At 40.6% G+C, this 11,507-nt stretch overlaps 1 protein-coding gene and 2 long non-coding RNA genes across 7 annotated transcripts; 2 read left to right on the top strand and 1 right to left on the bottom strand.

Moving 5' to 3' along the window:
• Positions 1-2,442: 2,442 nt before the first annotated feature.
• LOC135332097 (uncharacterized) lies at positions 2,443-3,746 on the bottom strand. The gene is made up of 2 exons (XR_010393111.1): positions 3,605-3,746; positions 2,443-2,663 (listed from the first exon to the last, which is right to left on the bottom strand). It is a non-coding gene; the product is annotated as an uncharacterized LOC135332097 (long non-coding RNA).
• A 737-nt stretch (positions 3,747-4,483) lies between these two features.
• Positions 4,484-6,921, top strand: LOC135332096 (uncharacterized). The gene is made up of 4 exons (XR_010393110.1): positions 4,484-4,624; positions 4,724-5,149; positions 6,081-6,278; positions 6,669-6,921. It is a non-coding gene; the product is annotated as an uncharacterized LOC135332096 (long non-coding RNA).
• A 239-nt stretch (positions 6,922-7,160) lies between these two features.
• On the top strand, positions 7,161-10,760 carry LOC135332071 (uncharacterized). 5 transcript variants are annotated; one of them, XM_064527393.1, is made up of 7 exons: positions 7,161-7,206; positions 7,443-7,496; positions 8,822-8,945; positions 9,225-9,479; positions 9,657-10,067; positions 10,195-10,266; positions 10,551-10,760. In XM_064527393.1, exons 3-7 carry the CDS (start codon positions 8,828-8,830, stop codon positions 10,652-10,654), a joined length of 960 nt encoding a protein of 319 aa, XP_064383463.1. In that variant the 5' UTR covers positions 7,161-7,206; positions 7,443-7,496; positions 8,822-8,827; the 3' UTR covers positions 10,655-10,760. The 5 variants fall into 5 exon arrangements, with proteins under 5 accessions (XP_064383463.1, XP_064383460.1, XP_064383462.1 ...); XM_064527390.1 differs by having other exon boundaries at positions 7,162-7,206; positions 10,392-10,760; XM_064527392.1 differs by having other exon boundaries at positions 7,163-7,206; positions 10,189-10,266.
• Positions 10,761-11,507: the final 747 nt, after the last annotated feature.

Here is an 11,507-nt window from a genome sequence, read left to right as displayed (position 1 = left end):
ACCCACCTAGACTGCTCTCCATAGCAGCCTATGTATACATTGAAAACCACTAGGCTTGGTGGTTAATTTCAAGCTATTAAGCCGGCATCCCACTGGGATCGCTGATCGCTGATCCATAAGTTAGTATTAATAAAATACCATCCTTCGAGAAAATGACTCTGGGATAGCTGCTGCTCCTTGAACATCATTTTATGCACAAATCCCTGTCTTAATTGTTGTTTGCATACAGACATAGAATTGGAATGTAATGAGTTATGCATAATAATTTCAAGGTTCATTACCTACTGGACCAATCAGATTGCAGGATTCCAACCGTAATTCTCCACGCTAACCCCCAGGAAACCACCGAGGATACAGTTTCTATAGACCCCTTGTAGTAGGCGTAGTTCTGACGTCACGTTTTGATAGCCACCATCTTGGTGCACACTTGCAAACAGATTGTGCAGTTTTAATACATAGTAAGCATGGTGATTTTGCATTGATCACACTGTGGCTGTCCCCAACATGCACCTTGCTTCCATATGGCTCTAATCTAATTAACAGACACAGAGCAGGTTGTACAGTATAGAAGTATAGAGTTGGGGTTTAATTGACTAACACTAACATGGTGTTGGAATTAAAAGAGAAACCAGCTCAGTAGCGTAGGCAGAGGGGCTGGCGGGGCTAGAGCTCCCCCCCCTTTTGTGCTCTATCAACTCGAACTTAGCTTGAATCACTGTGATCTGTTAATCTATTCTGCCCTTCCCAAAATCCTGGCTACGCCACTGCAGCTATACTGTATGGAATTCCTAGTGGTAGGGATAAAGACAAGACCTTTTTCTAACTCTCAAGCGTCATCTCCAGTCAAGGAGACAAAGGAAAAAGGCTTGATAGGGTCTAGCCCAATATTGATATCTAGCTGGTCCAGGTACGTACATCTTCTCGCCACCTTGGTCTTGGTATCTTTTCATGCTATTTTTTACTAGGTCATTTCATATGATTATCTGTAAAAGAACGAGGCTATGTAAAAGTCTGCTACACCAAGATGTCCAATATTCTTATGACATTCATGACATAATTTATAATTGCATCACTGCAAGGGGTCTATACGGTGGTGGGTGCTTTAGGAAAAACACACCACATCCTGGGTATTATCAATATTATCATCCAGCCATATTGATGCATCCTGTATACAACAGTACTTCATTCCTTGATGTCTGACCACAGTGAGCAATGGGGGTGTAACTCTAGACCAGGCTTAGCTCTCGCTGCTATAGTTATAGTATACGTGCATGGGCATGAGTTATCATGTCCCAACACACAAGAGCTGGTATACCTATGAGTATAGGATATACCGCACCTACGAGGAGGATATGCGGCACCCATAATTATATCCTCCACTACCATGGTTACTCCAAGGCGTAGTCGAGGGGTATGTAAGGATAATTGGGTCCATATCCTCCGAGTTTACGTATATAGGTGTGGTATATACTACGTGATGGCAGCACTATATAAAAGGACTTCCCCTTAGCAACAATTCAATGCAAGAACAGCAAAAAGAGTGAGACTATATATGCCAGATTTTTCAGCCGTCAAAGAGCTAATCAAGCAACACATCGCGTTGTGGAATCGACGTCCTTTGCTGCAGTTGCACTCTTTAGACCATGCCCATTGACCTATTGAGGCTTAGCGATTGGACACAAGAATCTACTGAATGGGTTGTAAACAGTTCATGGCTGCATTGATACGCACATGATTTAACTGATTTAGAACCCATTTTTTATCGGCTAACTAGACTAGAAACATTACATCAGTTGCATGTAATAGATCTAGTATCCTCAGGTAATTTCCTGGAAATTATGACTTATAATTCCCTGCTTAATTAAGTTGGATCTATATATAAGATTAGTCACATTTTATGTATGTACATGCATGCAGTGTGTGCTAGAACAGAACAGCTAACCTCCACTGCACTATCGGGTACCTGGCTCCTAGGAGGACATATCATTATACCAACAGTGAGTTCTGCTGCTTGTATATACAATTATGTGGCACAAAAGTCATGTATTTAAACCACATGGATCTATAGCTAGCTCTGTAGTAGCATGTATAACTGTTGCTGTAGAATTTTAGCTAATTATATCTTGCCAATATTTATTTTTAACACATTCTGGGCTCTGAATAAGTTAATAAAATTACCCCCCATGATATGCAACCTTAATGCACCAGACCCAAGATCATGCATTTACAAAACGTCTCTTCGCATTTGCAATGCAATCACATACATGCACTCATCCCAGTTCTGGTGATATTCAGGACTTGTTTGTTTCACACATCCAACTCACATTCATTGGGAAAGGCCCTTTCTTATATGTAGGTTAATTGTGAAGCCACTAACTAATTAACGAGGGCTTTACCCTAACAACAATTTATTCATTGGCCTGCATGCATGGGGCAGTTGAGTTACAATCACTATAATTTTTTGTAGTACAATAAAGTCGGTGTATATACTCGATATAATTATATGTAACTTCTTTCAGATGCTGCAAAGAGTATCGTTAGGAGTTCTCTACCTGTCTGTGTGTGTGCTTCAACTCGTCTGTAGCCAGCAATTGCAATGCTATGATCCTGACAGGCTTGGGGGACCTATTAACACAGGCTGCACCAATCTGGTGAACCATTGCCTGGGAAAACAAATAAATGGTATACATCTATACGTGATTTTATAACCACATACTCCCTTCAGAGTATAGTGTCTAGTTTTAGATCATGTTTGCCATAAATACTGCAATTTGATTGGCTTAATCATGTACTTACTTAGAAGATCATGTAGCAAAGATTAGATAAGAACATTCAAATCTGATTGGCTAAATACTCATGGTTGCTATGATCTAAATAGCCTCGATCCCAGGCCGAGTTTTCGCTTTTATAACGGTTAGGCGAACCAGTTGTTCGCCTAACCGTTATAAAAGCGAAAACTCGGCCTGGGATCGAGGCTATGATCTAAAATGCTTAGACACTGTTTAGGAAGTTTCCACATGATTTAGAAGTCCTCAGGGCTAGTAGAACCTTCACTGCGTTCGGGATACTACAACCAGCCCTTTGGGCTTCTAAATCATGTAGAAACTTCCTAAACAGTGTCTAACTATTATGTAGACAGAGTAGCTGTAACTGCTCAACAGTTGCAATGCGACGAAAACTAACAGCTTCTATAGGCTTCTAGCCACGTCAAGTTCTCTTGGATTTTGATTTGTGGATTAGCAAACTAAAGCTTCTTTCTCAAGTTATTGACTCACGTTGAAGGTTATTGCAACCTCTTCAGAATCTTTCGTAGCATCTTTTGTTTGCACAAAGTTTCTATTAGTTAGCCTTGCACTAAAGCGCTAGTTAGCTAGCTACAAGAGTCAGAAAAGAGCTGCTAAAGCAGCTAGCTATTTAGTAGCCATTATTTTGTGAACTTGATCGACACACCCAGCTTATTCCAGTGGATCTAATTTCATCTTTCTTGAGGTCCTGGTAAGCCACAGAATACTTCATTGATACCATATCAGGGGCGTAGGGAGGGGGAGGGCTTTGGGGGCTGGAGCCCCCCCTTTCTCTGCAAAAACCACACTAAGAGCCCCACCTTCTCTGATGAGTCTTCAGCCTGGGAATTACTGGTATAGATTAGTGGCAGACAAACAGCATGTCCAAGAGCTAGCTATACTATACTAGTAACTTTAATTCTTTAGTGCAACTAAGCTAGCTAGCTACGTACGGCTAGCTAGCTAGCTTTTAGCAGTATTATTAATTGAAGCAAGGTGTGGCTATTTCTTTGCACATGCGCAATGTGCAACTGATTAATAATCTACCACAGAGGTTGATTGAGAAGGTTGATTGAAAGCAGCAACATGTCACAGAAACTGGACCGCTACTTCTCAAGGGCAAGCTCTAGTATTGCCAGCCTGAGTACTGATGAAGACATTGTTGATGAATTTGCCAGGCGTCATCCACGTAGACTAAAAGTATTATAGCTATAATTATTACTAGCTAGCTGATTGTTGGCAGGATATAGAGTTCACTTCCCGGAAATGAGTCATTAATTAGGGGTGTGGCTTCCGGTAGACGAAACATTTCGGCGCTCCGCGCGAAGTAGTTTCTGGCGCCCTAACAGCTCAGCCCCCCCTTCCTCAAATTCCTGCCTACGCCCCTGCATATACAATAGATGCATGCACACAAGTCAGATAGATATGATTATAACACTCTTTCTTTGCATGAAATTCAAATGTAAATTTTAATATTATAGAAAAAACTTATTCTCCCTACTATAATACTCTAGAGCGAAAGCATAACATGGCGAGAGGCATTAGCACAGCGCAGCTTGCAACACTCATTAAATTTTGCATTTGATTCCTCTTTAGAGTATCTGCATGGTTGAAGATTCTGTTGTATTGCAATGTGATCTTTCTGCTGCTGCACTGACTTTCAGAGTATTCAAACATTCGTGTGATGGAGATCCCAACGGAGAGGCTATTGACCCTGATGGTGGTAATTATCAACAACCAAACTCTGCGAATAAACAATGTCCAGCCTGGTGATGAGGGATTGTACACTTGCTCCAATGCTGAAGGGAATGTGTTACCAATATCTTGTGTGGTAGTCAGCGGTAAGCAGTATATAGAAATACAATTAAACAGTGTTGTTCAATGATAATCTAATACCTCATTCATTCATCCATAGTTTACTAAATTGTACTCTACTTCAGGTTTGGCTCGTTTTGCTACTTGTGACCCACCAAATCCATTCACGTACAGCCCGGGTGTGGTATCACGTAGCAACAGCTGCTACGAAGAAATAAATGTCACAGAGGGACGAGTTACCCTGGATACTAGAATCATGTACTCTCCAGGTGGGTGTTGCAACTGCAGAGAAGACATCAACATATTTACAATACGCTTGGAAACCCCAATCAACTCCATACTGTATAATTGTGATGATCAACAGCGATTGTCCTAATAAAAATGGAGTTGTTGTGAATTGACAAAGCTCTTTATTTTATGACTTTAAAGTTGAGCTACAACTAAATGCAAGTGACAGTGCTCAGCTCATTTATGTGGCAAGTGAATTGAGGCAACCGGGCGAAACGATTTTAGGTATTTCTGGAAGATATTTAGTGTGACAGTCAATCAAGGTGAGTTGTAAACACGCAAACACACACACGCACACATGCACACTGATATCTATACTAATGCCTGAGCATAATTTGCTAGAACCATAATGCTAGAGGATTTGAGGTTTCCCATTCCCACCATCCCCATGCATTCATCAGCTAATCGGTATGAATTAACTCCTGCTAGCACATGCAGGAAAAAGGACAACATGCATGAGGCCTCCCTCAAGCACAGTATGATATATACAAAATCGTATATGCGCGCGCTATTAGGCGCCATTCATTGTTAAGTTTAATTAGGTCCAACTGTGTCTTGATCCTTACTGAATTACTCTTTATTTAGTAATCAGCTCTAGCAGTAGTCTATCCTACAGCAGGTCTCCAAACTGATTTATATATGTTGTGTCTGCTAACATACTGTCAAAAGTGAAGGTAAGCTCAGCAGCTGCAAAAGAGCCATTGTTAATGGCATTGAGCGCACAAGTTTTGCGTTTCACTAAATGGCGCACACTAAAAGGTTCTATTAGGCGCTCTTAAGCGCTGACATGTCGTTCCTGTGGGATTATAGGTGCCTCCGCTTATAATATAACGCGCGCGTCTACGGTATCTATAGTAAAGCCAAACCAAGTACTGTTACGTCGATCCACCATGCGACATGCAGTCCATGTAAGTCATAAATTTATATCGGCATGGCCCCAATGTTCAGTGTATACTTGACTTTAAATGCAATAGATGAAATGGGGAGGGTTGGTATACCATTAAACCCATCATTCTCAACTCTCAAGGTCGGGCTGTTTGCTTTTTCTGTTCCCGTCTGTTTTTCTGTTTCGTGTTAACCTGCCGTTTGCTCACAGCACCCTTAATCTAGATACATTTGGGTATTCTATGAACTAAATTTTTTGTAGTATAATTTTGTCATTCATTACATGTACACCATAAAATACACATGCAGTGACGCTGTATGATTGTCGTGATTTGGCCAGTGGATGTTCAGAATGTATTGCGGCCAGAATAGGGTCAGAGTTCGCATGTGGGTGGTGTGGGTGGAGGTATAGTTGTGAGGTGATGCAAGAGTGCTCCACTGATCGTTTCGTTATTGAGGGGGACAATTCTCCTGCCCCTGTCATCAACTCGTTCACTCCAATGTCCGGTAAGAATGCAGTGAGTATATTATAATCATGTTTACCTCCCATCGTCACTGTCATTGACGATCACAGTTAGTAAGTTTAGTCTTTTCTTATCTATATGTTTATTGTCTCTGTTACATGCCATCTTCACTGACTTAAATGTACATACAGAATCAGAGATTGCTATAAGTCTTTCTGTTAAATTAATCCCATAGGATCCATATAGAGTGTGATGAAGTGCACTTCCCGGAGTCTTGGAAGACTGCATGTACACTATTACTCTATTTAGTTTTCGTCCATCGTATTGTTTGGATTGTTCACCTTACCTCTACTGTAAAATATGATCTAAAATAATAATTATTATGTTTGGATGCTATATCACTAAAACTGTTTTACGGTTTTCTTTCTGGCAGACATTGTGCCCACTGAATCCCCTCATCGCTATGTCAACCTTCCGTCAGGTAGACCCTCTAACAACTGAGAACAGTGCATATGGCCTCAGGGAAGAAATGACTACAACAGACTATTAACTTTCACTATGAAAAAATGATGTCGAATGATTGTCCTATACTTACCCTATAATTATCATGCCGATATTTTAATGTTCTGTTTTAATTCTGTTTAATTTTTGCCAATCGATTAAAATAGCGGTTAAACATGAATGCCTCACTGTAAAGCTAACTGTGTGTGTGTTTTACAGCTGTAGTAATTAACACAATCTTTGCATGAGGAGATGCAGCTGGCAGGATTTGAGTATGCAGTAGTGCAGGCATTATCTAGCTATTTAATATAGCTACGCACCTATAGCTAGCTATAGCATTAAAGTTCTAACAAGAACTCTTATTGTGGTTCCAAGAATGCCGTGTCAGTGAATATCATTTGTCTGTATGGGTATTTCCCAGCCGGTGGCTAGATATTACATGTATGGGTGTGGTATAACTATAACTTGTACCGTATAGCGCGAAATTTTCGAGGGGCTTAATTTTCGCGGATTTCGTGGGTTAGAATTCTACACGAAAATTAAGTCCACAAAAAGTGTTCTTTAATTAGAATTACCTGCTATCATGCAAAGATTTAAAGGCGTGGCTTCCGGTAAGCAGCTATTCCGCGAACATTGTGCAACGAAATGGTTTTTAGAGGCCAATCCACGAAATATAAGTGCCTCGAAAATTTCGCGCTATACGGTATATGAAGAATCGAAGAACGACGTGTGTACGTACTCAAGAGACAGGCTGAGCAAAGTGAGTTGTGTGTCTAGCTACAATGTGAGAGGGGGTCACCATAAATCAGAGAAAGGTGTGAAAATGATGGGAATAGTTCTCTTGGAATTATATCTGTTAATGGTTGAGTAGAGGTGTTATAGGATGTGCACAACCCCACACTACACTACCGGTGAATTGTAGATGAACCATTTACAATGGAGTTGCACACTAGCTATGGTTCAGTAGATTGAGTGTTTGTTTGTTTATACCTTCTCCAGAAAAGTGTCAATGTATTTTTGAAGCCTGTTAGGGAGCTTTGTTTTGAGAAGAGTATAGATACAAGTGTATCGCATAAATCGTCTGAATTTAAAGTGCCACTTGGACATTTCCGCCCATAATTACCGTAAGACTTCAATTTAAGGCAACCCTCCAAATATACGACACCCTCGAGACTCCATGGACAAGGCAATTTTCTGACCTCTAAAAGTAGCGACAGCTGCTGTGTTGACAATTAATTTAATTTTTAATGTCGCGTCCTAAATGGAGGTAAATGTAGCCACACCCTAACCTCAATTCTAGCCCACTAGAAAATACATATTTAAGCAGCCTAAAATCGAGGCAAGTAGACTAATATGCGACACCAGGACTTCAACATAATTTTCAACCTCTAAAAGAACCGACCTCTGGCTTTGTAATTATTTAAAGTGTCGCCTTAAATCGAGGTCTTATGGTATTATTTTATAGCAGCACCACATAATGTTTTTTTATACGTTAATCAGTTTAAGCCAGACAATTACATGTGAGTGCCAAGCTATGTCGGACTTGCTGTATCTTTACATAGCTAGAGGTATTGACTCAGTGGGAGTGTGCACCTATTAATACAACTCCTCTCCTGAAGTATTGTAGACCAATATTCCCAGTGGTGCCTGTTAGTATGTCAGAGTAATGACTTTGGCATGCTTGTGGTTGAAATGATCATGTCATGAGTGTGTTTAATATTTGTTTATGTCTGTTCGTACTTCCTGTACAGGGCAATTGTATTAATTGTATTGCGTAGCATTTCGTCACACACACACACACACACACAGTAAATAGAAACCTTTCGTTCAATTTGACTGTATAGTACAGTTGCAAATTATTTCACAATGTGCATAATTCCTGCTTGTAACACAAATACTTTCATTTCTTTGGTTCATTGTGTAGTGTTCGACAATAAACAGTAACTCTAACTATTTTCATAGTGCACGGTTGTTATGGTAATCATGTGCTCCTGGGGCTGTCCATACAGTGTTAGATAATGGACATCACAAGTGATTGTTGTGAACTATGCTGCGATAATTAGAGCTGTGTTGTTGTTCACACAGGTCACGATGTTCAACAGACAGGTTTTGGGACTGCTCTGCTTACTGTGCTGGATGGCAGGCACACTTGCACAGTCTTGTGATTGTGCTGATCAGGCATTTAAAACTGAGTGTGATAAAGCTACAGGTTAGCTGCTCGATAGCTACTAACATGTTTGTATTCAGTTTCTTACTCTTTACCTAGTCAGTGGTACATTTACAAAATTCATATTTTCCTAGAATACCTCTTTGGATGAATATATTAATCACCTGTATATCAAAGTTCCCCTTCCCCACACACGAAACCTGGTATGCTGAGCATTTTTCACATGTTACTTTGTGGCTTTAATTGTCTCTAGATTGATTCCGGTGTGCAAGTACATAGTTTGCATGCTTGAACTTGATGTTTTCCCCTACATAATGCAAGTGGAGGAGCGAGGTGTTGCTTCTGACGTCGATCTGCGTTGTCCTCCTGGAGAGACTCTAACTCAGAGAAAGTTAGCTACGGATGTGAGCGCAGCTACGGATATGAGCGCAACTTTCATAACGTTTAACACTGGTGACAGCAGTAAATATACGGTCAGTGGTAATACACTCCGAATCATCAACTTGCAGCCTCAAGATGAAGGGCTGTACCGATGTACTGGACCAGAGGCGATGACATTCTGTGTGCTAGTGATAAGTAAGCTAATAACTAAATGTATTTTAGGGTTTGTTTGTAGTCCAAAATCCGTCCAGAATAATACTTTGATATATGTATTATAATGTAGATGCATCGGACATTGAAATTGACTACATCACAGTGTATATAGTATCTGGCTAGGTAGCAATTAATTATCAACTGTTTTTTTCGTTTCAGATCCTGTTGAATTCGAGTCGTGTATGGTGACAGAAGAGGGCTCATCTTGTGTTGAAACGGTTGAAGTATTCAGAGGTGACCCGGTGACGTTCAATACTAGACTCAGGTTTGACTCGACCAGTGTGTGCAAATGTAAACAGGAAATTGCTAGATTTAATTTCGTCAATGCTTTTAATAACTTGAATCTTCAACGGTGGTATAGTTGTGATCAAAACAGGACTTGTCGTAATATATCTGGAGAATTTATACGAATTGGAAATCCTTTTAATTTTACTCTTACAATACCACCACTGTGTATGGAAGTCAACGAGAGTAAATTTGAACTCGTTGTGGCTGGAATTGTGCCGATGAGCCCTAGTAGCACAAATTTATACAACAAAGATTTTACTGTGCTCATCTCGGACCCACCTGGTGAGTTTTTGCCATACACACCACACACATCACCCACACACACACACACACACACACACACACACACACACACACACACACATACACACACGCACACACACACACACACACACACACACAGACACAGACACAGACCCCACGTCCTCTACTACTGAGCTATCAACAGTAAACACACCCGCTGAGCCTAGTACAATTACCGGTAAATTTGTATAATTATTTAATACCCAGCCACGTTACTAGATGGGTACATTTTACAGTCTCAATTTTGAATATCCCCTTAAGTTTAATACCAAATTTAGTAAAGTGCCTATCTCTCTTTTATAGCACTTGTGGTTGGGGTGGTGACATCAGCTGTTTGTCTACTAGCACTACTAGTCATGATTGGAAGTGTATTTGTTTATTGCCAGTACGGAAGAAGAAAACATAATACCACCGGTATCAAAAGTCCATTCAAAAACAAAAACGACGATTCGATTTATGCAGAGATTGATGACAGGAGAGGGTCGAAAAATTTCTCAAGTTTTAAAGGACAAGCTGCTCCTCATGAACTGTCAACAACTCTTGAATCTGTGTCTATTGCTGCGTAGTGCATAAAATCAATATTTTTATCCTGTTGTGTTGCATGCATTTGCATGCGCTTTGTGCTGCTTAGATTTTTCTGTGAGCAATAAGGCAATTAATATAATACCATAATTATATGCCTATATACTTTATACGCCCCAGGAGCAGTTCTGTAATCTGCTCCTGTCTGTTATTTTGCTGGTAATATTATTACCAGCAAAATAATTATAGATACCTCGATCCCAGGCCGCAGGGAACACAAATACACTGTTCCTAGTCTCGAGGCCAGACTCCTCCCGGGCACATGTCAGATCACGTGCAAGGGAGTGGTCTGGGACTGTTCCTAGTCTCGAGGCCAGACTCCTCCCGGCACATGTCAGATCACGTGCAAGGGAGTGGTCTGGGGCCAGACCAGAGGAGGGTGGACAGGGTCAAAAGGTCACTAATAATCATCACGTGAGCTTATGTTTTGTGCAGTAAATTTGCAAGTTTGACTGCACATCGCGCCCTGATTCTTGTGATAAAGTAGCCCCTTCATGTTATTGCTGCTGCAAATTAGTTAACTTTTAGCTACTGCGCCCCTCCAGAGAAATCGTGCAGTGCCTAAAAGGGGTGACCTCTCACAAAGGTCGTAGTTCTGTCATGTCAAACTGACCTCTGACCTTTATAAAGTAGGAGCTACCGTGCTATAGAGTGAATGTATAGCTCAGCTATAATTATCATCATCTAAGTATACTCTTGTTTCCAGAATGAAAAGGTGGCCTGCTGGCTAGAAAAGAGCTTGATAAAGTAGGTTCAAGGTTCAAGTATTTTAATTATTTTAATAAAGACTACGTCATTATTAACTTTTTGGCTTCGTGTCCATCCTCCTCTGGGCCA

The sequence above is a fragment of the Halichondria panicea genome, chromosome 2 (genome assembly GCF_963675165.1).
Source record: "Halichondria panicea chromosome 2, odHalPani1.1, whole genome shotgun sequence".
NCBI classification, from domain to species: domain Eukaryota; kingdom Metazoa; phylum Porifera; class Demospongiae; order Suberitida; family Halichondriidae; genus Halichondria; species Halichondria panicea.
Note: the sequence above shows the minus strand (reverse complement) of the source record. Positions and strands in the feature narration are given on the sequence as shown.

What these genes read in the sequence shown, in the direction of transcription:
- LOC135332071 (XM_064527389.1), top strand. Translation starts at nt 8,828, where the DNA reads ATGTTCAACAGACAGGTTTTGGGACTGCTCTGCTTACTGTGCTGGATG. An exon ending in TGAGTGTGATAAAGCTACAG is followed by an intron (nt 8,946 to 9,224) that starts GTTAGCTGCTCG and finishes ACATAATGCAAG; the next exon opens with TGGAGGAGCGAGGTGTTGCT. An exon ending in TGAGCCTAGTACAATTACCG is followed by an intron (nt 10,267 to 10,391) that starts GTAAATTTGTAT and finishes TCTCTTTTATAG; the next exon opens with CACTTGTGGTTGGGGTGGTG.